The 27,693-nt window shown below is 40.6% G+C and overlaps 1 protein-coding gene across 1 annotated transcript; it reads right to left on the bottom strand.

Annotated features, from left to right (window-relative positions):
- Positions 1-13,746: 13,746 nt before the first annotated feature.
- LOC134818678 (uncharacterized protein DDB_G0271670-like) lies at positions 13,747-17,974 on the bottom strand (the record flags this gene model as incomplete). Its single annotated transcript, XM_063828317.1, has 4 exons — positions 17,941-17,974; positions 16,409-16,762; positions 15,879-16,078; positions 13,747-13,908 (listed from the first exon to the last, which is right to left on the bottom strand). Coding segments are annotated over exons 1-4 (750 nt in total), but the record flags the coding sequence as incomplete, so codon positions are not given.
- Positions 17,975-27,693: the final 9,719 nt, after the last annotated feature.

Raw genomic sequence — 27,693 nt, 5'->3', positions numbered from 1 at the left:
CGCTTAGACATGGTATCTCTAATGTTTCTACCTTTGATAGTGAGAGGAGTATCTCTAGAGTTGGGGGTATTCCTACCTCTCCAAAAGCGAAGTGAAAGTTGGGTATCGATAAATGTAATGTTACTTGTAAACGTATCGGTATTATTAAATCGACGTATTCCCAATTTTATACTCGCATATTGAGTCGAAGAGATCATACTACTTGTTTGGCCCCACTTTCTCAGAAATTGCTGGAAACTTAAGAGGTTACCTTCCTCTGAAACGAAATCAGAAAGATAGATAATATTTCTATCAATAAGAATATCGTTCCAGAGCTTGGAGCCAATGTCCGTTATTACGTCGCTTCCCCACACACAGTGGTTGACTGTACTGTTACTTGACTGTGAAGAAATAGACTTCCAAAGCTTATAATGGCGAAGTAGGTTAAAGGTAAAACCAGTATTCTTTAATGTGAGACAGTTTTCTATACACACAGTTGGTATATTTGGGTGTAAAAGCTGATTGATGATAATATTTTTCCAGGCATGTTGGAAATTAGGATCGATAACTTTTCCTATAAGTGACACTTTTAAACCTATAATAAAATCGTTAGTATAGAAGAGACCTAGACCCCCACATTCACGAGGAGAAGTAACAATATCACGTTTCAACTTATCCCTCTTACAACCCCACAAGAAGTGAAAAATCATAGTGTCTATTTTACTGATGGTGTTAGTATCAGGAGTTTCTAGTGGTATGATAAGGTAAGTGAACTGGGAAAGAATAAGAGATTTAATAATTGTGCACTTTCCTATCAGAGTTAAGTCTCTCTTACTCCAGGTGTTGATAGCGGAGCTGGCGTTACTAAGTTTACTGTGGTAGTTCATTTTGCAGAGATCAGCTCCACTAGACGTGTTGTCGAACTTGACTCCTAATGCTGTAAACTCGTTAGCTACCAAGCTAGGCTTGACATTTCTGCAAGATCGATTTGGAATGCTTCAGAGAGGGCATTTTTTGATGTAAGGTTATTTCATACCCCAGCTCCCTCCAATGCAAGCAAATCGATCCCAGCGATGTACCAGTCCCATGAAAATGAGAAAAAGCGATGTTACAACGCAAGGGTTCTTTAAGTGGAGAAAGGAAGCTTCACACCTTTAGTTTTCTCGACTTCTGGTGGAATGGGTGGTGAAGCTGAAAGACTGGTTAAGAAGCTGGCCAGTAAGATGGAGTACCACATTGGCCAGAGGTACTCGGATGCTGTAGGATACATTACAAAGCGCCTTCGCTTTGAAATCCTAAGAACAACAGTGATTTCTCTCCGTGGAGACAGAGGTGCGAGAAAAAACATTGTTGATATAAACAGTCTAGATCTTAACTTGGAGCCACAAGGCCAAGGGTAATTTTTTATTGTTTGGGAAACTTTTTTAATTCTTAAAGGGTAGATTTTATATAGGGTCATTGCTATATTATGTGTATATTGTTTGAATAATTTTATATATATATATTTCTCATTTTCATTCTCATCATTTTACTCATTCTCATCATTTTACTTTACATTACGCATCAACATTTTTGCTCGCTAATCTTTTCACAAGTGCACTGACTTGCTGATAAGAAACTGCTTGATTTTATCATGTCCGGCCATCTTAACAAGTCGACCTCTGCTGCTAACAAGACTCCTGCTTCTAAGAAGACTCCTGCTAGGAAGAACAGTATCACTAAACCCGCTGCCTCCGGGTCACCCTCAGACACGGAGGCACCCTCCCTCGGTATGTTGGGCTTTGGTGTGCCATCAATTTACACGTTTTGCGCTAAGACATGTTTAAACGTTTTACCTACCCTCTCCAAAGAAGATATTGATTTCGAGTACAACAGGCTCCGTCTTATTGACTCCACATTTAATGGCAAGGCTACTAAGCCTGACACCAAACAAGCCGCCATTAAACAGTATCTAACACGTCAAATAGTCGTTGATTTAGATCAATCCATGAATAGTCTAACTGCGGCTGCCAACTTACTTTCATGTACTGTTAATGGGGAGTGCGAGAAGGCAGTGAAACATCTAACAGAACGTGCTCTGACGGCGATCGAAGAAGTCTCTGATGAAACGAAGAAACAGACCACCCTCATCACACAGCAGACTGCAACTCTCATCTCTGAAGCCCCCTCGCAGAACCTCGACATCTCCAGAGAAGTTGCAAGTATGCCTCATTCGCCGGTAAGACTTTTAGAGTGCGATCTTTCCGAGTTAACTTTTAATGAAGTTTCAAGTGAGCTAAACTTTGACATGCACCACCCTGGAGGCCGTATTACAACTTATTATGGCTCTGTCCCCTACATGTACGGCAGAACCTCGAATTCCTGTCTCTGTTGGGCCACTTCCACCCACTCTGAAACGTGTGTACGAGCAACTGCATAAACTGGACGCTGACATAACCCCAGAGAACTACACTTGCCTTTGCACGTTATACAAGGACGGATCGGTCGGCATACCGATGCATAATGACAGCGAACCTAGCATAATGGAGGATAGTCAAATTTATACAGTGTCGTTTGGAGCAACTAGAAACCTTAGGATATCAAGTACAGTAGGCCCCTTTGTCGAGTATAACATTCCACTTGAGCACGGTTCACTTTACGTCATGTCACGAGCAGATCAGGACAACTGGCGCCACGGCATTGACCGCGATATCTCGGCAAGGTTTCCACGCATTTCACTGACTTTCCGCAAACTGAAACAACAAGAGTCATGCACTGTGCCTGCACCTCCAGCTCTCCATCGGATACCACCTGTTGCCCCTCCAGCTCAGAACTCCTCCTCTCAGTCTCGTCACTCCAGGGTCCTATTCATACATGACTCTATTCATCGTGAAACACCTGAATGGTTGTTCGATCAGATACCCGGCCACCGCTGTCAGAAGCGTTTAAACTACCAGCTCATAGACTCTTTGGATCATGACCTCAAACATGCCAAAACTGTGATCATTTCATGTGGCATAAACGATCTTTCACGATATGGAAAATCTGCCAAGAGTCTGGCTGATAACTTTTGTCCCCGCCTTGTCGAAAGCTGTAAAAGCAACAAAAGCACACAGTTTGTTTTTTGTGCTTTGTCTTTAACTAGAATTGGTTGGTTGAACAGAGAAATTGATGATTTTAATCTATGTATGGTGAATCTCGCCAGGGTGATTCCCAATCTGACATTTTACGATGCCCATGCCGTTATCAAGCGGGTTCATTCATACTACGTATGGGACCGCAATGATAAGCATGGCATCCATTTACATCACGATGTCAGAAGGGCTGTTGCAAATGAACTTGTCAACTGCGTTGGCAAGTTATGTGGATCAGAACTGCCACGCCACAGGAACTGTGCGTGGCTCTACCACCATGAGCCTAACAGTCCTTTCAGATATCACCGAAGTTGACTACTAATCCATGAATGAATTAATTATATAAAAATCAACCTATTCTGTAAAGCCCTTAAATTAAGCATATCATCAAGTTATTTTCATATCTTTTTCAGTACATCCTCACTCCTCAACCAAATTCATCATTTGATTGCTACCACGATCGATTTTTGAAGAAATGATCTGGTTGGTCGAAAATGCTTATCTCCTTAAGCCTATCAGATGAACTGATGAACATTCTTTAACTATCAAGCATTTTTGTCTCTTATCATCCCACCATACATTACCTAAAACATTTTCACATTACCAAACAAAACTGTGCACATTTTATCTAATAATTATAGAAGCTTCTCTGGTAAATCAGCATCAAGCAGTTTCCTCAGTCAAAGTTCAGTGCAACAGTATTTTCGAAAACTTCACAAACAACTAAATAGCAAAAATCACCACACAAAACTACACAATTTCACACAACAACATACAAAATCACAACGATTTTAATATACACTCTAGGTAAAGTCATATTATCATACTGATAAGCCCGAGAATCGAGATAAGGGCACTATATTGTTACATCTGATTTAGCGAATATTTTTAACAAATAAGTAGATAAGACTCGGATCACGATTCTGTAGCATACAGGACCTCCGGTTCTCGTGAAAGAATCTGATTTGCACTAGTATAGATATATTTTACGTTATTTATAAATTTATACATTTTTTATTCTCTAATTCTTCCACAAGCATAAGAGTTAATTTAAAATGGCAGCGAATGGAAATGTTGCTGATACTTCTGGTCATAAAATCAAAATAAAATGTGGTAGCTGTAGCGGTTGGTGTTATTCTTCCAAAAACATCCGCAGCTGCTCATGGTGCCATAACAACGTCCACGTCAAATGTTTTAAGGAAAATTTAGGTTGTACAAGCTGTTGTGAGAGTCTTATTCCTGGATTTTACGCGACTTACTATGAAATTTACGATGACTACAATAAGCTTAATGGCGCTATTTATAATCCATACGCTCAAAATAGTCGATGTAATCTTATTGGAGACGCCATGACCAACGAAGAGCACCATGATTCAACATGGAGTGACATTTCGGCTTTCCTAACTCACTGTCAGTATAAACAGCAACGTAACGTGAAAAGGTCGACATCCTCTCAACTTAAAACATTTTCCATGAACATCAGATCCCTTTTCAAAAATATTGATCAACTACGAGAAGATATAGAAATATATGATAAGTATGATGTATTGTGTTTTAACGAAACTAACTGCACTCTAGGAAAATTGCCCAACGGAATAAACGACATCACATTAAAGGACCAGTTAACTGAAAAAAAAGTTATCCTCATATTTTGACAGATTGTGACAAATAGCAAACTAAGCAACGAGTCGAAATTCCTAAATCTCTAACTGCTCTCTAACGCATGTAAATAGCGTTTGTATTATTTTGGCGATGACGTCATAAAGTCCCTCTTGCGCGCAGAGTAGCTCGTGAGACTGTATTTTACAGGTAAAAAAATGGACATAATACAATCTTTTCCCCCGAATAACTCGAAAAGTAAGTAATTTAGGGTACATGTTGCTTCATAAGTTGTATATAAACATGGCCATTCTGCACAATTTGCACACATTCAAAAACCTTTAGGGCCTTCATAGCCCAATTAACCAGATACCCATAGTTTGCATGATTTCTGGAACCGAAAATCAGTTTTTCGCCAATAACTGAAAAAATAAGCACTTTAAGGCATATGTTGTTCGTAAGTCATATATTAATATGCTAATTGCGGTTCTTTTGCATCCCTGTCTGAAGACTCCATCACGATCATATCGAAAATGGGCTTAGCACCACGCCCAAAATGGTTTTTGGCGAATTTATCGAAAAGTAAGGATTTTAGGCCATGTGTTGCTCAATAACTCCTATATAAACATGCATATGCGGCTTCGTTCAAGCCTATTTTGAAGTCTCTACGACCTTCAGAAGCAAGGGGTCGGTTACGTTATTGGGTCAATATGGGCGTGGCCCTCCTGGGTTTTCTCCACGGTCAAAAAAATGTCTCCAAACGAAAATCGTTTAATCATAACTTCGGGAAGGTCTGTGCAAAGTTTCGTGAGTATTAGAACATTTGCAGGTTCATTTCCATAAATGTCCATAAATGACTGGACTACACAACTTTAGAGTTGACTTTAGAGAAACTCATAAGTCATTTATCTCAAATTAAGCTGTTAGTGTCCATGATCAACCTCTGGCGACAATGTTTTACGTGAAATGTAAAAATCAGGAGTAATATAAAAAAGGTATTTTTAGATTAAAGTGCTAGCTCATAGTTTTAGAATTGTATAGATTAACGTTGGTCATTTAGCCATCTAACAATCGATCGTGCCGTAATATATGGCCAGAGAATAATAGGGTCTTGGAAATTCTATAGTTGTTCAGTGGGTCGATCGACTGAACACGTTTGCACTTGGTATTTAAACTTACCAGTAGTTTATTTATGTTATGCACCGATGATAATGCAATTAGGATAACAACTAGGTAAGCCGGAAGTCTTATTCAAAACACACCTCACACCGTACACACCTCCAATCAGTAATTTTACTATTTGGTAGACCGGGTATTTTGGCGGGAATTCTGTTCCCACGGCACTGTTCTGATAGAAGCTACTTCTACTAATGGTCCCAGAGGAACGGCCGTAAAGTAGCCAGACTTCTTGTCTCCTGTACTGGCAGACACTTGCAGATTAAAGTTAGAAATTTCGCTATGCTATAAATATAATTGCTCTCGGAATTGAACAAACTCCTACTTATCTGTATCCTTTCTAAATTCGTTAGAGTTTCATGGACTGGGGAAAAATAATCGGTACAGTCTCCCTGCTTGTGTAATTAAGCAATGAAAACAATCCAAAATTATCACATATGACATAAGTTGTAATAGCAGAAACTTTCTAACCGTACATTCACCCGCCACTGTTCAAGAACCTATATCACTGTTTAAAATCATGACGTGAGCACTGTACATCCAATCAGCTATTCCTTTAGTTAGGATGATAGCCAAAACTATAAGGATTTTGGAGAACTAGGGTAATAGTCATAATTCTAAATTTGAGTGAGTTACACGTGTTTTATTGACGATGATAAACATTTGTAATGTAAATTACGCTATGCAAGCGCGCACTGAGGGACTTTATGACGTCACGAGGCCACAGCTTATTATTACAATAACACGCGTTACACCTACGCTAGAGAATTGGTTCTTTCGGCGATACGATTCTTTACCAGTTTGTCACAGCTGATTTAAATCTTAGCCAAATTGGAGACTACAAATTTTTCAGTTAACTGGTCCTTTAAATGGATTCCATGAACCGGCATATCCAAGATCCCATCCGCACAACGGGTAAAGGTGGGGGGGCTTGCCATATACATACACAAACGTGTAGTTGACTCTGATAAAATTGATGTTTTCAATCCCAACCCTGAACCCTCAAATACTAGCGGCGAATTTCAATTTATCAAGATCCACCAGTGTAAAGGATATAATAGAACAAAGATAATTGGAAATGTTTATCGCTCTCCCGCTAGAAAACCTGAAGCATTTCTTGAGATTTTTAAAAGTACACTTCACAACCTGGGAAGACACTCTCGCAAACATATGACGTTACATGGAGATTTTAACCTAAATTTACTGAAGCACAGTAGCAACCAGGCATGTCAAAGCATTATAGATATTGCATCCTCTTACGGTTTCATCCAAATTGTATCACGTCCAACTCGCATAACAGACCACAGTGCCACGCTTATTGATCATATCTACACGAACAATCTTGAAGATACAATAAGCTGCAACGTATTAACGACAGATCTGTTGGATCACTTAGCGATAGTTACAACAATTAATCTTGATAATACATCCACCAGCAGTTACCGCTCCGCATCTTATAATCAAAATCCAACTCAAACCAACGTACGTAGTTTTAATGAGGCCAACAACCATAAATTTAGAGATTTAATAATGGAAGAAAATTGGTCTGTAATACTAACAATACCCATGATGCTAACCAGCAGTTTGATTGTTTAAATTCGGCTTACAACAGGATTTATAACGCTGCCTACCCGACTAAGAGACAGTCCGAGCGCAGACAAAATGAACGTGTTAATCCCAAACCATGGATACTGCCCTGGCTTGAAGAAGCTATAGAACGAAAAAATCAGGCATATCATGATTTTGTTAAGGAACCAGTTGATAGGAACCAGCTAAAATACGACCGTTTGAAAAGTTTTGCACTAAACACGTTGACAAAGCCAAAAACATATACTACAAAAAATTCTTCGAACAACACAAAGATAATTCTAAGAAGCAGTGGCAGATGATTAACGGTCTTCTGAATAGGAAACCAGCTAAACCTACATCGATAAAACTGTCGGACGGAAAACGGACAAGTCAGCACTCCGCGCGGCAGCAGTAGCAGAAAAATTTAATGATCACTTCTCAAACATCGCTCCAAAAATTAAATCTGAAATTAGTAGTAGGACCACGTTCGATCCTGGTGGGGCCCAGGGGACACTTCGCAACCCTTCTCCAAATAGTATCTACATAAACCAGTCACAACTACCGAAGTTCAAGACGTTATTAACCTATTTAAGAATAAAGCTACTCTTGACACCAAAATCCAACCACTCAAAATTGCCAACAGCTGTCATAATTTTACCACTGTATTGGCCCACGTTGTTAACAGCTCGTTCGAACAAGGGTCTTTCCCCAAGCCTTGAAAACGGCAAAAGTAGTTCCTGTACATAAAGGTGGATCTAAACTGACATCAAAAAATTACAGACCGATATCTCTACTTGCCACTTTCTCAAAAGTCTACGAAAAGCTTATGCACAATCGAGTCATAAATTTCTTGGATACCTACAATATACTTTGTGAAAATCAATACGGCTTCCGCCCAGGTAGGTCTTGTGAACATGCCCTTCTTAATGCTAAAGACAGAATCTTCAATTCAATGTCCAAAAAGCAAGTTACTTTGCTCCTTTTGATTGACTTTAGCAAAGCCTTTGACCTTGTAGATCACTCCATACTCCTGAATAAGCTCGAGCACTATGGCATAAGAGGTCTAGCTTTAAACTGGTTTAAATCATATCTTATGAACAGAAACCAGTATGTATCAATTGGATCCTCTGAATCCTCAGCAAACCCCATTATTTACGGTGTACCCCCAAGGTTCAATTTTGGGACCTCTCCTTTTATAATCTACATAAACGATCTTCCTCAAATTATATCCGAAATAGCTAATTTCATCATGTACGCAGATGATGCAAACATTTTCTAACAGGAGAAAATATAAACGAGGTTTATGATAAGCTCAAAATTCTTAGCGATGTCTTAGTAAAATGGGTAGATAACAACGATTAGCTCTAAATCTTTAAAAAACGAATTATATGATCTTTTCTCGGCAAAGAAACCTTATTTATCGCGATGTAGTAATTTCTGGTGTCACAATCGAAAAAAAAACAGAAGCCCGTTTCTTAGGAGTTATAATAGATAACAAACTGAACTGGTCGCAACATATTTCTGCCATGAAAATGAAAATGGCCAGATACATTGGAGTCATGTACAAACTTAAAAATATTTGCCTCTGGAAGCACGTTTACAACACACATAACCTCGGCATGCGCAGGGATTATATTTCAATTTTTCCCGCGACGCGCGGGAAAAATTTATAATAATTTCGAGTGCGAAGCACGAGGGATTATTATGAAAATAACCCCGACGTGCTTTAGCACGAGGGGTTATTTTAATATAACTTAAGCGTGCCGGTGTTATGTGTTATAAACCCCTCCGGGTTAGTGCTAGGACCAACAAATTTGACATTTTACTCTTATATTACTCTTATATTAATTCTAGCTATATGAGATCATTATGGAAAATATGAAATGGAATTGGGGACATCCAAATAAATACAACTAAGGTACTATGACTTTTGAAATTGGCGTTATATCTAACATTATTCCTCAGTCAGAACGTTGAATGATATGAATATCGATAAGGGGCGTCGAGTTAAGCCTGGCAAGCGATAAAAGCTAATAATGATATCGTGTCATGAAGTTCATCAAAGTAGACGACTATAATACATGGCTTATATCAAACTCGACAAAATTAACCGAACCGGACAAAATCAAATGTAACCGTCGAGACAAGTTTTGGAACTGGTCCAATAATGTAACAGTTTAAGTAATGTAGGTGCTGGAGTTTTGCCAGCGCCTTCAATTAGACCGATACGTAGATCGAGTGTATTTATAGTTCTTACGTTAAGCCATAGGTCACGTGACATTTTTTTACCAATGCGCGTCGTAGTAGTTAGTCACGTGATACACGTCATCAAAACACGTGACAGTACGCGGTTGAAATTCTCATGGAATATCAAAACAAAACAATCTTGTTGAGCCAAATTAGCGGGGCGGGATTATAAAAGCTGTGCCGGGGTTATTTATTCAGCGGGGAAAAAACTAACAGCGGGAGCCGGGATTATCAGAATCTATTTAGCGGGAGCCGGGATTATCAGAATCTTATTCTATCCCGGAGGGGTTTATAAATATATCACAGCTTTTGTGCAGTCTCACCTTAATTACTGCTCCCTCGTCTGGGGTTTTGCAGCCAATCCCATATAGAAACACTATTTGTAAAACAAAAAATGGGTCTTAGAGCAATACTACCAGGTTTTGTTAATTACGGTACAAGATGGTACACCACCAGCAAGTACCAAGTCTGGTTTCTATGTACACAAAATATTGACAGTTCATAGTATCATCGTAAAGAACGCATTAGTTTTTATACATAAGCTGAAAAACTTCCCAAGTTTAGTGCCTCCCTCTATAAAGAAAACAATACCTAACAGTGCACCAATATTTAACGTCGCCAATCCGGATTCAAGTCTTACAACTACATGGTCAGATGAATATGGTAAATACCCTTACAATAATTCAGTATTCTACAAAGGTCCACTACTAGCAATAAACAGATATAGTGTCGCAACAACTTCCTTGCCAAGTCTATTCAACCTTAACATCTACAAAAGGTGCATAAAAAAACATGCTCATTGATCAACAAAACGAGGGCATTGCAGACGAATGGCCCAACTTCATGTTATACAATATAACGGGACTAAGGAAATCAGAGCGCAACATCAACCGCAATGCTAATAATATCTCTGTCTCATAAGCACGCCATCACAGAATCAATTTCACTGCATACCATCTCAGTTACACTGCCATCAATTCGCCAGCTAAAAAGGCATGACGCTATGCGACTGATAACAGTCGTTAAATTTAAAAAATTTTGGAATAGCTAGCTAGCCGTAGCTATGCGCCTGTTTCCACTCTACAACTATAAAAGGGCATTAATATGATAAAGGCAACTTTATATGTGCTCAGCTATGCTTTGTTCGACAAGCTCCATGATATACATATTAATCGTTTTAATGAGATCTAATCTTTAGTGAGTTTTGAGTTTTAATTGATAACACTTATTATATATATTATTTTTTGAGTAAAACTAAACATTGGCTGGTACTTCGGGCCGGTCCCCAACAAAAAAATATATATATTCAGACGACACTTCCAAAAGTCTCTATTTCTTTCGTAGGGTGCCCTACTAACAGTGTCACGATCTGATTTGCTGCAAAAATACAACTGGCTTTCAAAAAAAGCCGGTTGTATTTTAATCAGAAAAGGAAGTAATAATTATTTTACTAAAATAATTTTAGTCTCTTGAGTCTTGACACCACTTTAGGGTTGGACAGGTTCCTGCTAGTCATTCTAAATACAACTCACTCAACAGCTGGGCCTGGCCTCTTAGTCAAATCATTCATCGAAAAATTGTCCTGTAACTTATAGTTATAGGATTTAAAGTAGTCTAATCGCACGGTGGTAGCGAAATGGTGGTAGCGAAACTATGGACCCTACGGTCTACCCGTATCCAAAACCCAACCCAAAGCATAAGCCCAACCACGACCTTGACAATGATCCGACTTAACCACTTTTGCGGTGCACACGACCTCACCTGCTCGACTACTGCATAACTCTTTTTCCGACCAATCTTTGATTGTGCAACAAGGCTGACGCAACGGTAATGTATTTGTGACAGATTTTGTCCATTTCGTCCACAGATTTTGTCCGGACTCTGGAGAGTGTTTACTCGCAATGTCACGTGTTTATTCCAATACTAATGGTTTTTAGTTACTTAGTAAAGTGTTTCAGCTGAGGATCCTTTGATCTTCATGGCAAGTCGTGTCATGGCAAGTATTAAAATGCAGCTTAACTGCGTGGTACTGGTAGACTCAGGTTTGTGAAATACGTGTTTTACGTTTTTTTTGAATTAGAGCGTTTTACGTTTTTTAACAGGTTTTTGCGTATTTATTTAAAAAATGTTGTGATTTATATGGAAATTTACAATGTTTTGACGGTCACCGATTACCAGTAAACGAACCAGCGAAGTACGAACACTGAGGCATGGGCCACAATCACATAAGCTGATTGCAGTCTTCAGTTACACTGTACACTTACATTCCTATTAAAACTGCAAAGTATCGAAACGATCCATCACATATCCTCATTACTCACTTTATTATTGTATTTAAGCAAACATTCCAGACTCTGCTATATTAGTATATTATACCGTCAGATTATATGTGTAGCAGCTAAGCAAACGTGCGAGACTGAGACGCGCACTTATACATCCAGCAATAACTCATAAGTTACACCCAGCCGTACAGTCACTTCTTGTATAAGTCGCACTATGTCGGCTCTCTCTCTCTCTGCTCCGTACTTTCACCTTCGATACTGTAATCCTGCCGCTCTCTGTATTTATTTGGTGCCGTGATATGATTCTGATACGCATTCAATCTTTTCAATTTTGAAGCAGTTCCAGCTTGAAATTTGAAATTAGCGCATATTAGGATGTTTCATATTTGATATTTCCAGAAAGTACAACCAAACTCTATTCAACATCTGATGTTGCCCTCTTAGTAGGTAGCATGGTCATAATCTCATTTCTTGCTCACAGTTACTGAGTTACTGATAGAAAGATAAAACTGCAGCTGATTCCCACCCCTTTTAGTTATTCGTGTTACATGTACAGCAACTTAGAAAGCAAAAGTATTCAACATTCAACTCAACTGGCAAGTTTGATTGGTCATACCGCTACATTTTGAATTTTCACGTGAGTCGGCTTGATTAGATTATTGATTATGCGAACGTTTTTTCTCGTTTTTTTCTCGTTTTTTGAAAAAAATAGAAAAAAGCACGTTTTTTGAGTTTACCATTTACGTTTTTCACAACCCTGCTGGTAGAACAACATACAATATAGCTTGGTATTTGATATAGCCCCTTAACAATTACTGGGCGGCGCTCAGCCTGTCATTCCGCCGAATCTCTATTCGGCGGATGAAAATTATAGCCTGGGGTCCCAAGGTAACTTGACAAATGTTCCTTAACGGTTCTCTATTTACTGCGTTAATGCGAACAAACAAAATTCAAAGAGCTAATCTTTAATATTACTTACCCTCTAGTTCCATGGCCAATTAATACAGTGAAAAAAATATGACATTTTTATTTGTGAAATAAAATTAATACGGGTGACCTGTTCCATGCCCGTATTAATTTCCACGCAGTAATCGATACGCGTATTACTATTGGTGGTGTGGAGGCGGAGCAAGATCAGGACTGCAGCCACACGAGTTTTAAAATTAGGATACACAAACTTAGTGTAACAACCAATGTAGTGTCTGGAAGCAGAATGTTGTCCTGAAATTCTATTTACCTGAGAAGGTATCGTACATACGAGGACTGAGATAGATGAGGACTGAGGAGGAGGAGGAGGAAAAGGAGGAGAAAGACTGGGGAGAAGGAAGAGGAGGAGGACTGAGGAGGAGGAGGAGAAGGAGGACTGAGGACTGAGGACTGAGAAGGTATCGTACTTATACGGACTGAGGAGGAAGAGAGGAGGAGGACTGAAGAGGAGGAATGAGAAGGAGGAGGACTGAGGACTGAGAAGAGGATACTGAGAAGAGGAGAAGGAGGAGGAGGACTGGGAAAGAAGAGGAGAAGAAGAAGGAGGAGGAGGACTAGGAAGGAAGAGGAGACTGAAGAGAAGGAGGAGGACTGAGGGGAGGGCTGAGAAGGATGCGGAGGATTGAAGAATTGAGGACTGAGGAGGAGGAGGAGGAGGAGGAGGAGGAGGAGGAGGAGGAGGAGGAGGAGGAGGAGGAGGAGGAGGAGGAGGAGGAGGAGGAGGAGGAGGAGGAGGAGGAGGAGGAGGAGGAGGAGGAGGAGGAGGAGGAGGAGGAGGAGGAGGAGGAGGAGGAGGAGGAGGAGGAGGAGGAGGAGGAGGAGGAGGAGGAGGAGGAGGAGGAGGAGGAGGAGGAGGAGGAGGAGGAGGAGGAGGAGGAGGAGGAGGAGGAGGAGGAGGAGGAGGAGGAGGAGGAGGAGGATTGAGGACTGAGGAGGAGGACTGAAGGGGACGAGGACTGAGAAGAGGAGGAGGAGGAGGAGGAGGAGGAGGAGGAGGAGGAGGAGGAGGAGGAGGAGGAGGAGGAGGAGGAGGAGGAGGAGGAGGAGGAAAAGGAGAAGGAGAAGGAAGAGGACTGAGGATGAGGAGGAGGAGGAGGAGGAGGAGGAGGAGGAGGAGGAGGAGGAGGAGGAGGAGGAGGAGGAAGAGGAGGAGGAGGAGGATTGAGGACTGAGGAGGAGGACTGAAGGGGACGAGGACTGAGAAGAGGAGGAGGAGGAGGAGGAGAAGGAGGAGGAGGAGGAGGAGGAGGAGAAGGAGGAGGAGGAGGAGGAGGATGAGGAGGAGGAGGAGGAGGAGGAGGAGGAGGAGGAGGAGGAGGAGGAGGAGGAGGAGGAGGAGGAGGAGGAGGAGGAGGAGGAGGAGGAGGAGGAGGAGGAGGAGGAGGAGGAGGAGGAGTCTCGCACGTTTGCTTAGCAGCTAAGCAAACGTGCGAGACTGAGACGCGCACTTATACATCCAGCAATAACTCATAAGTTACACCCAGCCGTACAGTCACTTCTTGTATAAGTCGCACTATGTCGGCTCTCTCTCTCTCTGCTCCGTACTTTCACCTTCGATACTGTAATCCTGCCGCTCTCTGTATTTATTTGGTGCCGTGATATGATTCTGATACGCATTCAATCTTTTCAATTTTGAAGCAGTTCCAGCTTGAAATTTGAAATTAGCGCATATTAGGATGTTTCATATTTGATATTTCCAGAAAGTACAACCAAACTCTATTCAACATCTGATGTTGCCCTCTTAGTAGGTAGCATGGTCATAATCTCATTTCTTGCTCACAGTTACTGAGTTACTGATAGAAAGATAAAACTGCAGCTGATTCCCACCCCTTTTAGTTATTCGTGTTACATGTACAGCAACTTAGAAAGCAAAAGTATTCAACATTCAACTCAACTGGCAAGTTTGATTGGTCATACCGCTACATTTTGAATTTTCACGTGAGTCGGCTTGATTAGATTATTGATTATGCGAACGTTTTTTCTCGTTTTTTTCTCGTTTTTTGAAAAAAATAGAAAAAAGCACGTTTTTTGAGTTTACCATTTACGTTTTTCACAACCCTGCTGGTAGAACAACATACAATATAGCTTGGTATTTGATATAGCCCCTTAACAATTACTGGGCGGCGCTCAGCCTGTCATTCCGCCGAATCTCTATTCGGCGGATGAAAATTATAGCCTGGGGTCCCAAGGTAACTTGACAAATGTTCCTTAACGGTTCTCTATTTACTGCGTTAATGCGAACAAACAAAATTCAAAGAGCTAATCTTTAATATTACTTACCCTCTAGTTCCATGGCCAATTAATACAGTGAAAAAAATATGACATTTTTATTTGTGAAATAAAATTAATACGGGTGACCTGTTCCATGCCCGTATTAATTTCCACGCAGTAATCGATACGCGTATTACTATTGGTGGTGTGGAGGCGGAGCAAGATCAGGACTGCAGCCACACGAGTTTTAAAATTAGGATACACAAACTTAGTGTAACAACCAATGTAGTGTCTGGAAGCAGAATGTTGTCCTGAAATTCTATTTACCTGAGAAGGTATCGTACATACGAGGACTGAGATAGATGAGGACTGAGGAGGAGGAGGAGGAAAAGGAGGAGAAAGACTGGGGAGAAGGAAGAGGAGGAGGACTGAGGAGGAGGAGGAGAAGGAGGACTGAGGACTGAGGACTGAGAAGGTATCGTACTTATACGGACTGAGGAGGAAGAGAGGAGGAGGACTGAAGAGGAGGAATGAGAAGGAGGAGGACTGAGGACTGAGAAGAGGATACTGAGAAGAGGAGAAGGAGGAGGAGGACTGGGAAAGAAGAGGAGAAGAAGAAGGAGGAGGAGGACTAGGAAGGAAGAGGAGACTGAAGAGAAGGAGGAGGACTGAGGGGAGGGCTGAGAAGGATGCGGAGGATTGAAGAATTGAGGACTGAGGAGGAGGAGGAGGAGGAGGAGGAGGAGGAGGAGGAGGAGGAGGAGGAGGAGGAGGAGGAGGAGGAGGAGGAGGAGGAGGAGGAGGAGGAGGAGGAGGAGGAGGAGGAGGAGGAGGAGGAGGAGGAGGAGGAGGAGGAGGAGGAGGAGGAGGAGGAGGAGGAGGAGGAGGAGGAGGAGGAGGAGGAGGATTGAGGACTGAGGAGGAGGACTGAAGGGGACGAGGACTGAGAAGAGGAGGAGGAGGAGGAGGAGGAGGAGGAGGAGGAGGAGGAGGAGGAGGAGGAGGAGGAGGAGGAGGAGGAGGAGGAGGAAAAGGAGAAGGAGAAGGAAGAGGACTGAGGATGAGGAGGAGGAGGAGGAGGAGGAGGAGGAGGAGGAGGAGGAGGAGGAGGAGGAGGAGGAGGAGGAGGAGGAAGAGGAGGAGGAGGAGGATTGAGGACTGAGGAGGAGGACTGAAGGGGACGAGGACTGAGAAGAGGAGGAGGAGGAGGAGGAGGAGAAGGAGGAGGAGGAGGAGGAGGAGGAGGAGAAGGAGGAGGAGGAGAGGAGGAGGAGGAGGAGGAGGAGGAGGAGGAGGAGGAGGAGGAGGAGGAGGAGGAGGAGGAGGAGGAGGAGGAGGAGGAGGAGGAGGAGGAGGAGGAGGAGGAGGAGGAGGAGGAGGAGGAGGAGGAGGAGGAGGAGGAGGAGGAGGAGGAGGAGGAGGAGGAGGAGGAGGAGGAGGAGGAGGAGGAGGAGGAGGAGGAGGAGGAGGAGGAGGAGGAGGAGGAGGAGGAGGAGGAGGAGGAGGAGGAGGAGGAGGAGGAGGAGGAGGAGGAGGAGGAGGAGGAGGAGGAGGAGGAGGAAGAGAAGGAAGAGGACTGAGGATGAGGAGGATTGAGGCCTGAGGATTGGGATGAGGAGGAAGAGGAGCAGAGGGAGCAGGGGGAGGAGGAGGAGGAGGAGGAGGATTGAGGACTGAGGAGGAGGACAGAGGATTAGGATATGGAGGAAGAGGAGCAGAGGGAGCAGGAGGAGGAGGAGGAGGGCTGAGGAGGAGGAGGAGGAGGAGGAGGATGAGGAGGATTGAGGACTGAAGAGGATGAGGACTGAGAAGAGGAGACTGAGAAGAGGAGAAGGAGGGGGGGAGGAGGAGGACTGGGAAGTCCTCCTCCTCCTCCTCCTCCTCAGCACTCCTCCTCCTCAGCACTCCTCCTCCTCCTTCTCAGCCCTCCTCCTCCTTCTCCTTCTCAGTCCCTCTCAGTCCTCCTCCTCCTCTTCCTTCCCAGTCCTCCTCCTCCATCCTAATCGTCAGTCCTCAGTCCTCAGGAGGAGGAGGAGGAGGAGGAGGAGGAGGAGGAGGAGGAGGAGGAGGAGGAGGAGGAGGAGGAGGAGGAGGAGGAGGAGGAGGAGGAGGAGGAGGGGGAGGAGGGGGAGGAGGAGGAAGCATCTTTATGTTATTCCCAAATTCCATAACATTTTTTGTCCGTTTTTGTCCGTTTTTGTACGTTTTTTTCCGTTTTTGTCCGCCCTAATTTTTGTCCGTTTTTAAAATATAGGGTACCGAACGGACAAAAACGGACACAAAACATGAGCCCCACCCCTTTTCAGTGTAATTAGTGCAGTGTAATTAGGTTATGAGTAAATGCATTCCACAACGGAATATAGTTGATCCCAGAAACTCGCGGGACAACAAAATGCAATTATAATATCGATTACGACCGCAGCCACTGTATTAATACATTAACGGGTGATACTCGTTAAATATCTGTTCCATATATTGGACCGTCGACGAGTCCAACTCGGCGCGAGTCCTGGTAGGTTGTAAACCTACAATTTGAATTAATACAGTGAGAAAAATTTAATCGTAAACATGTTTAAGATTTTTTAAAGCTGTATTAATTCAGTGAATCGAAAAAGAGCCAAAAAATCGGGTATATTTTTTTGAGCGTATTAATACAGTGAAAAATTGGCCATGGAACTAAAGGGTAACGTGGTTCCATGATGTAATGACATTCCTAGCTTATTGTCATGGTAACTAACTCGGTGAAAATCATTATACAGCTTAGTGTTACAAAATACTTTTACTTCCACAGTCCTGGTAGAGAAGTGTCATGGTGACTTTATAATTACTAGCAAGGACTCGTCTAACCCTTAATAGTGGTGTCAAGACTCCAGAGACTAAACAATCTTACTATATATTAAGCGAGACGATATATATCCGTACCATTTTACTGACACCACGGCATCAACTTTAACATGACTTTTCGCAAAAACTGCCACGTCTCCTGTCCCTACATTAGTACTAAATAGGAATATCGTCAAACTTATTTGTTCGAATCTTTTGAACTTTTTAAACGGTTTTTACCATTTCTTTTTAAAAGGTTCGTTCTCACTGTACGCACAGTTTTTGTTCCATAATAGCCATTGCACTCTAAAGCTTTAAATAAGATATATCTCTATTTCCTTCGTAGTATATTATAGTACTAAAATCTAAATACGAATCTCAAGTATTGTAACGAATCTTTCGAATATTTGTCCCATCCTTAAATGCTTTAAAAGCTTGGTGCTCACCGCTCAAACCCAGCTTTTGTCCCCCTAAGTATTTAAATACTGACAAATGGTATATATTCAGACGAAACTTCCAAAAGTCTCTATTTCTTTCGCAGGGTGCCCTACTAACAGTGTCACGATCTGATTTGCTGCAAAAATACAACCGGATTTCAAAAAAGGCCGGTTGTATTTTAATCGGCCTTCTATACCGGAGAAACAACCAACTGTAACTATTGCTCCTCTAACTCGTTTATTGTCACAGCCGCACGCATATGCTTACTATTTGAACTTACACTTTTATCACAAGATATGTTATTTGATGTTTGAACTGACAGCACTCCCTCTGCCCACTGAAGAGTTACGGAATTATGCTACTGATGAGGATGCTACTGATGAGGATGCTACTGATACTGCTAAACTCTTCGCCCACTGTATCCAGCAGTAAGTATACCTTATTATGGTTTTATATTTGTGTGGACATATAATTCCATAATTCGGTCATTTTAGACCCTAGTTGGTTATGACCTCCATTCCCCCTCCCGCATCTGTATATCATTTTGATTTAGCATAAAGCTGTTTTTAGGCCATTGAATGTAAGCTGACCAAATGAAATTTGGTCAGCTTACGTAAACACTTATGTTTTACTGAACCTAAATTAGTTTGAGCAATTTCGATGGTCAGAATTTGAGTTATCAACGAATTTATACCTATTTTGTCATTTTCAGACCTTTTAATCAAGGCTAATCTCTCCCAACTAATTTAGGTTCGGTAGTTAAGTATGATTAGAAGGTTCTGGCAAATTTTCAGCATGATTCATGATCAGGAACCGAAGATATGACAAAATAATACGCCAAAACTCAACGAACTTCGTCAAATTACACGACTTTTACACCTAAGTAATTTTGCTCCTAAAGCCGCGCACCATCAAATATGGCACTTAGGCGAAACTCACTGATCATTCAAAAAAGGTATGACAAATTTGGTACTGTGAAAATTCTCACAGTCTCTAGAAAACAATGGCACACAAATTTTGAAAATCCGAGCAAGTTTATTTTTATCGTGCACCCCTACTGTTGTGTAGATATAACAAACCTAGGATGGCTTCTAATCGGTAACCGATTAGTAATGATTTTATGATATTTAAAGAACAAAATGTTTTGAAAATTTTGAAAATGTATAGAAGGGGGGACAAATAAAATGGCATACATTTTAATTAAAAAAATGGAGAAAATAGAAAAACCTTTTATTTGGGTAAATTGACATTTATGCTATTTTATGACATCCCCCTACCCTCATCGGCATGTTACTCAAACGTATACTCACCTACAATCTGCTGTTAGAACATGAGTAGTATATGATGCATTTACTACTAATATATAGAAAAACCTTTGATTATTGCGAGCAGCTGTAACTTAAATATCGCATAAAAATCATATAATTACAACTCAAAACTAAAATTTTATTGGAATATAGGTTAAACTAAGATAAAATTAATGTCAGACCCGTTGCCACTCTCAGCAGTCAACCAGGGCTCATAAAAGCTTAACAGCGCCTGGGTCCGTTCAACAACTGTGCTAATGTAAGTGGTGTAGTGGTAAAACTAAAAACCCTTTTTACAGCGTGAAACTGAATATTTATCAAATACAAGCGCGCTAGCTGCTAGCATACTTGTGTCATTTAATTTTAAATCAAATTTATTCGGATATATATTTATTGATTATGTATTGAATTGGTGATAAATAATAAAATTGTCTTTTCTCAACAAAAAAATTGTCTTTTCTCAATTTACTACTAACATGTTATCGGGAGTAAATTTGAGTAATCCGACCTTCTTTTTATCGTGCCGAAATAGAGAACGAAATCAATTTCCAAAAACCTCTTCACTCAGGCAACGCAAAGTTCTATTTGCTTAACGGCAAGGGGCTCCAAACAACGAACGGTTTTGGCATGCTGATCGTTCAGATGGACCAAAGCTGGGGGCCTGTTCTGAACGGCCTTGAAGCATACGGAGAGGACTGTTTGCCTGACCACCTCTGCCGAACAATGGGATACAACCACGCAATCAGCTGGCTGGCACAACCCAGCCACTACTCTAAGTCTACGCTAGGTAACTCCATGTTCACTTTCAACAACATCTCCTGCCCAGCGGACCACGATGTTAACTGCAATGTTAGCCACAATTCAAGCACGCTGTATAGCATTAAAAAGATAGAACACAATATTAACAAACAAACTACACATCTGTTTTGCGGTACATTTAGCGGATCATGTCCGATAGTTGAGAGGAATAACTTCCTTAAGAGAGTGTGCTTTGAAGATCTGGGTCTGACAGTACTCCAGTGCCCCTACTCTGATACTCTCTACATAACCCTTGACCAAACTACCAACTTCGCTGAATTCGATAAAGTCTGTGACAACGACCCTCATTTCTACCAGGGCTGTGGTTTTGGGAAATCTCCGGATATAGTAATGGACTCCGCAACATTTTGCAACAAATATGTTTGTACAACTGAACAGAAAGTGAACGAGGAAGTGAAAGAAAAAGTGTGGAACACTGGAATTCTTCCCGTCTGCACGATGTCATCCGATAGGATTTGTTTTGATCAACCATGTTACCAGTCAAATTCGATAAATGTCCAATCGAAATCTAGACTAGGCTGTTATAATCTAGATCTACCAGAGGAGTTGTGTGCTGGTACGAATGAAGCAAGAACCACAGTGCAGCTGAGGAGCGGCCAGGTAGTGTACCAGTCTACTGTATGCAATGGTAAGTGTGATGCCCACTACAGATGTGAAGACGAAGCTTTCTGTGGCGGTTACCTGTACGGTGTTTACTGTGTTGGTCACCGTCACAACTTTAATTACGTTAAACCAAGCGATGTGTACGAATATGTCTGCAACGGGCAGGTCTCTCACCTGTGCTTAACAAAATATGACGTAGAAATAAAGTGTCCAGATCTTGAGTCCTTGGCAAGCCACGAAAAATGCCATAAGTTTACCGGTTCATTTAGAGAACAGACTGCTTCCAGTTGGGTGGTGTCCATTCTGAACAGGACGAGATGTACCGCCCTCTGGGGAATCGACCTTTACGCTGATCCATACATGATCCCAGTGTGTAGTAACTTCCTGGACCAGACAAACTGCACGGATCCCTACCGGTCAAAAGTGACGTGTGAAGTGGGCGGGTATATCTCAACCATATCCGAATATTTTGTATGCCATGGCCAACTGAGGATCCCCTCGTTATGTGACAGTGGCATAGACCAAATCTGTGAAACATTATCTGCAACTTGTCAGATACATAAACACAGGATGTGCGATAAAATTGAGGATTGTCTCGATGGGACTGATGAGACATTAGCCATCTGCCGCACCATGACAAAAAAGGTGTGTCACAGAGCCTACAATCACGAGCAGGCACTGGAAATACCTCTGGAGTGGGTGGGGGACGGGGTGGAGGACTGTTTAGACGGGATTGATGAGAATGACGGGTGGCAAACTTGTGGTATTGGTCGGACTAAGCGCAATGTAGTGTCAGTTAATCAACCCTGTGAGGAGGTCCTCCTTTGCAGGAACGACCAGACAGCCTTCGTAGAGTTTAAAGATCTCTGTGATGGTATTGATACCTGTGGAAACGAGGAAGGGATCTGTAAGAGCTCACATATTATCACATCCACATTTAACAACGCATTAACTGTTAATAAAGCAGCGGGAATTGAGAAGGTTTTCTTGTATTGCTTGCCTGGTCTTGAGAGCCTGCAGGAGATTGCAGGGCAATGCGTTGTCAGTGAAGTCAATCTATCAGGCATGGAGGTCTTCGGAGTCAAATCAGTTTTAACAATTTTCCGTCCTAATAAAACCATCAACTGCGATCATACTTTTGGAGAAATCTACGTGACACTGAGTTGTGCAGGGTATTGTGAAGACTCTATTTGCCCCTTGAAAAACAAGATCCAATACAATTCTTGTCCTCAGCAATATCTTAACAGAGTATATACTGTGGCTGACAATTCTTTCATTTCGTTCGTCACTAAATCAGGTAATCATTACAAAAACGATTACTTCCGCTGTGAGAATAACATTTGCTTAAACTATAACCAAGTCTGCAATGTGGTGAATGATTGTGGGGACGGCTCTGATGAAGAGAACTGCACTAACGTGTTTCAGTGTAAATCTAAAGAACAGCTCATCCCCATTACTGAGAAGTGTGATGGAAACACAGATTGTCAGGACTTTTCTGATGAATGTAACTCTGACTGCGGGAAGAATATCCTACAGAACATGTTTCTCAAGGTCCTATGTTGGGTTCTAGCTCTCCTGGCCATAGTTCTCAACCTCACTACAATATTCAAAACTTCAACTGATTTCAATGATAAAATGTCAAAAGCAGCTCTAAACAACAAAATGCTGATACTTCTCATAAACATAGGAGATCTGCTAACAGGAGTTTACCTGATGAATATAGCGGTAATGGACACAATAGTGTACGGGAATAGCTACTGTATTGAGAGACTGGAATGGCTCACTAGTGCTCATTGTTCCTTGATTGGTGTTATCAGCACTGTTGGTTACCAGATCTCTCTGGTTACCATGACAAATCTCGGTCTAGCTAGATTGGCGGAGATAAAGAATGGGTCTATGATTAGTTGTAGAGTGAACAAGCGAGCCATCCTCAGAATCTTCCTCCTTGTATCTATCATCGTTCTGATGTCAGTCATCATAGCTGTAGCGCCGCTGCTAGAACAGTTTGAAGACTTCTTTGTCAATGGTATGACCTATGACCCTTCAGCGAGATTGTTTATTGGAGCTCCTAGAAAAGAAATCCATCTGAGTGTGTTACAAGGGTACTACGGGAATATAAAGGGGGATTCTCTCAAGTGGGCAGCTATAAATGACCTTGTGAACGGAATGTTTTCTAATGATTACGGAGGTGATACACTCGGCCGGAGGAAGCTTGAATTCTACGGAAATGAAGGAGTCTGCCTCTTTAAATTCCTAGTTAAAGAGGATGACCCTCAGCGTATCTACACGTGGACTATCTTAACAATGAACATAATCTGCTTTGTTATAATCTCTGTGTGTTATATTCTGATAAACACGATCACTAAAGCTTCTTCCAGGGTCCTTACCCAGGATACATCCCATACAGGCCAAGAGGTAAGGAAACGGAACAGACGGTTGCAGCAGAAAATATCCGTCATTATTTCCACGAATCTGCTGTGCTGGTTGCCAGTAACCATAGTTTGCTGTCTGCATTCTGGTGCTATTATTGACGCAACCCCCCACTATCCTATCATATCAATAGTATTTCTACCCATCAACTCTGTAATTAACCCTGTGTTATACAGTGAGTTTTTCAGTGGCTTGTGGAGTAGATCCTACAGAAATGTGGCATGGATTTTCACCAGAAATAGAAAGGACCCGAGGATATTGCCTAATCAACTATCTACCAAACCGAAGGGGAGCGTCGTTGAAATTGAAATGAGTAACATGAATACTATTCAAAAGAAGTAGAACTGAAATGAACTTTACTAAATGAGTTTACTTTCCTCAAACTTACATAATGATGCACCGGCACGTTTATTACTAGACTGATCAAAAAGTTCGTAAGATATTTATTTGTTATACTAAATCGTTTGCAGCTGCGTTGAAAAAAAAATTCCTAGATATTTTTCTTTGCTGTTTTTTTTGGGAATATACCTAATTCATGTACAGTGGGGTGACATATGTTTTCGTCATTTCTGATAATGATAATACAAACAGTGCTACTAACTAACTAGATCAGACTCCCTACGATCGTCCTTTCTTGAGTTTTTTAAATTAGTAACCATGGTAACAACTGTTTTAATACTTTCAACTAAATTCAGTTTTTAAAAAAATTTGAGATCATGAATACGATGTTGTTACATTGAAACGTAGAACATTTTCTTATCCTGATAAGGGGTCGTTCACATATTACGTAATCAGCCGAGGGGTAGAGGGAAGGGCGGTAAAAATTGCTAAAATGTTGATTACGTAATTTAACCAAAACCCAATAAATTGGGTAGAATGGACCGTCGCCTCAAGTCAGTTATTGAAATTATAATGCTACTTTATATCAGCTGCGTTAAACAAAGCTGCTTAATAAAAGTATAATAAAACGAGTCAAAGATGTGATATAAAAAAGTGACAGTTCTTGTCCCGTAACAGCGCGGTCGCTTGCTTTGACCGTCATGTTACCAAATCACTTATCAACATTGTTAATTTAGATTAAGTTTAAATATTGATATTACAGTTGAAACTTAGAACTGGATTAGGTAGGCAAATTAAAGTTTACGATATTTTTATCCAGAACAATCACATAGTCGGTAACAATGCCAGAAAATAATGAAGGCTGTATCATGAACTGAACATGCATATTTTATGTAAAAAACAGACGTAAATAAATTTTGAACGCGATGGCCGATGACGATCAAGACAGCTGGAAATTCATAACAAACATAACATACAACTAAATTGTATTCAATATTCATTCCTTGATAAATGCAACAGAATTGTAGTGATTGAATTGTTCTAATAAAAGTAGCGCTGAAAGTAAAACTAAACCAGAATAATTTTAATTTGTATTATGAAGATTTGACCAAAACCCATAATCATGGGTAGAGGGTACCGCTGCCAGTGTCTCTCTTTTCCAAACAAAAGGAAATGATATAAATTTGAGGAACAGTCCGCTAATGCAAATTGATACCGAGAATGAAATCGGTCGCTCGCTTTTTCAAATCAATAAGCTTTATTACAATTCGTGAGCCGTGATCGAATGGAAAAAGCGAGCGACCGATTTCATTCTCGGTATCAATTTGCATTAGCGGACTGTTCCTCAAATTTATATCATTTCCTTTTGTTTGGAAAAGAGAGACACTGGCAGCGGTACCCTCTACCCATGATTATGGGTTTTGGTCAAATATCATCTCTTTTTGATTATAATGTCAGGATAATTTACACAGCTAGTCGAAACTTCATTAACAAGGAGGTAATTTCGACGATTTCGAAATTCTGCCTTTGAAAACGTTTCCTTGTGTTTAGTTAGGTATATCTGTCGATAACCGACTGAATATGGCACTTTTTACTCATTCAAGTTGGCATTAAATTCATATATAATGCCATTTAAATATCGTGGAAAGCAGAATATATTCGAAATCACGAATGAGCAAAATTCTCACCTTTCGCACGTGCAAACTTTGAGCGGACGTTGCGTGCGCATACAATATTGAATCACCGTAAATTTTTGCATAGTGGTATTTAATATATAGTTTGATAAGCATGCAAAGTTTCAGAAGATTTCAAAAAGAACTTGGATCACAACGGGACTCCAAAGTTGATAAAAATCGTGAAAATCAAAATTTTTAGTGATTTTAGCTATTTTAAATCAATTTGGGCGTGTCCCCACGTGTGCAACTTTTCGATTTTTAACTTTAAAACTAGCCTATAACACAATTTACACCTTTAAGAAGCAAAATTGAGCTCCACAACCCAAGGGATGGCCCAACACTAGAGAATACTAATTCACAACTTTTGTGTTTTTATAAAATTATTCTTCAAAAAAGCACTAACTTCAATAGCAAATATCTTTATGAAGGAGTAAGGTAGGAAACTTTTCCGGTAGATTTTCAGAATGCTTGAACAATTATCTAAGGTGAAAATGTCCTCAGATTTTGAATAAAATTACTCCTTAATGGTTTAAAATCGATTTGAAAAGTTGTTATTTTGTCAAAAATCAAGTTTTAAAAACACTTAAATTGATGACGTCATCAAGTGATGATGATGATGATAAATTATTTTTCAATATAAAGTAAACTAAAGTATAAACGATTATTTTTAAAACCTGTGGTTCGAAATGACTGTATCTTTTATACTTTTGAATCTACGGACACTTAAATGTAGGCTACAATTGACTGCAAAAAGCGTCTATACATATTATTATATATATATATATCTTCACGACAATCTGTTGTAAAACAGGGGTTCCAGAAAACCCACTTCCCGATACTCCTGAAACATGAAATTTTTTTCACTGTCGATTTGGACAAGGTCTAGACGCCCTGCAAAGTTTCAGATCTCTAACTCAATTTTAACATGGTTTTTAAGGCACCTGAATATGGCGATTTTGGGTTTTTTACCTAATTTCGTATAACATGCTGGCGCGAATTTTGCGAAAATTTCTTAAAAACCTCCATATAACTATTTCTTATTCCTGTCATCTTTAACATTGAATTAGAATGATTTGAACTTAAATGTACCTGCTGAACTACTTTCGAAAGAGTTTTAATGCCTGGAAAACAATAAAGGGGATATAATAGTATAGGGGGTAAATAGTATTGTGAATATAAGGGCGACGGTAATGCTTGCCAGCATTGTGATAAAATGCAATTAACTTTAAGTGTATAATGATAGTAATTAGTATTACGAAACTTAAACTTTAAACATATGCCTCCCGGAAATAAGTAACAATTTTGTTTACTATTACCATCAGTATTAGTAAGTAAAGACTGCAAGACGTGAGTTTCACTTTCAATTTTACGCTGCCATTCATTTATTTCAAATTCAAGCAAAACTTGTCCATTAAATATTTTGATTCAAGAGACATAGCTGTAATCGTTTTGATTTTTATTCGTAATTATTGCACTCTGAGCCTGAGCGTATAAACTGATCAAAGCAGATAAAGCTTCCATCATGCATGTAGTTGAACGGCGTACGCAGTTTAATTATAACTCATTTGTTGTTTGTGGAAATCAATAAACGTGTAGTTTGCGGAAATTAATAAACTTAAAGTATAGGGACGGCCACGTAATAAAGACAAAGTGGTAGTTTATAGATCAAACTTGACGTTGTTGTAAATAACAAATACGTGTTTTTGTATTTAATGCTAAAGAAGATTCGAAAGTCTAAATTTCGTGATTTGGTGACATGACGGTCAAATTTGATGTGAACCGACGAATCGTGTTCGCAAGATCACTTCGAAATAAGTGGCGTGAACCGACCCGACGAATCACTTAATGGTCCATAAGAAGGTTAGGATGTGACCTGAACTTGGAAATAAGACAGGATATTTTGTCGCACTAGAGTACGCTACCTGGATCGTAGTGCGACAGAGGGTTTTTTGTCGGACTCCGCACTAGAGTACTTGTCGCACTAAAGTACGTGTCGCACTACACTACGATTACCCAACATTCAAACTTTGATTAAGTATGTACTTCTTGGAAAGGAAAAATTTAGGCAAACACGATACAACTATTTTTGGGTTGA

This window comes from Bolinopsis microptera, chromosome 7 (assembly GCF_026151205.1).
Source record: "Bolinopsis microptera isolate Bmic1 chromosome 7, MBARI_Bmic_1.0, whole genome shotgun sequence".
Lineage (NCBI taxonomy): Eukaryota > Metazoa > Ctenophora > Tentaculata > Lobata > Bolinopsidae > Bolinopsis > Bolinopsis microptera.
This window is presented reverse-complemented; position numbering and strand designations above follow the sequence as displayed.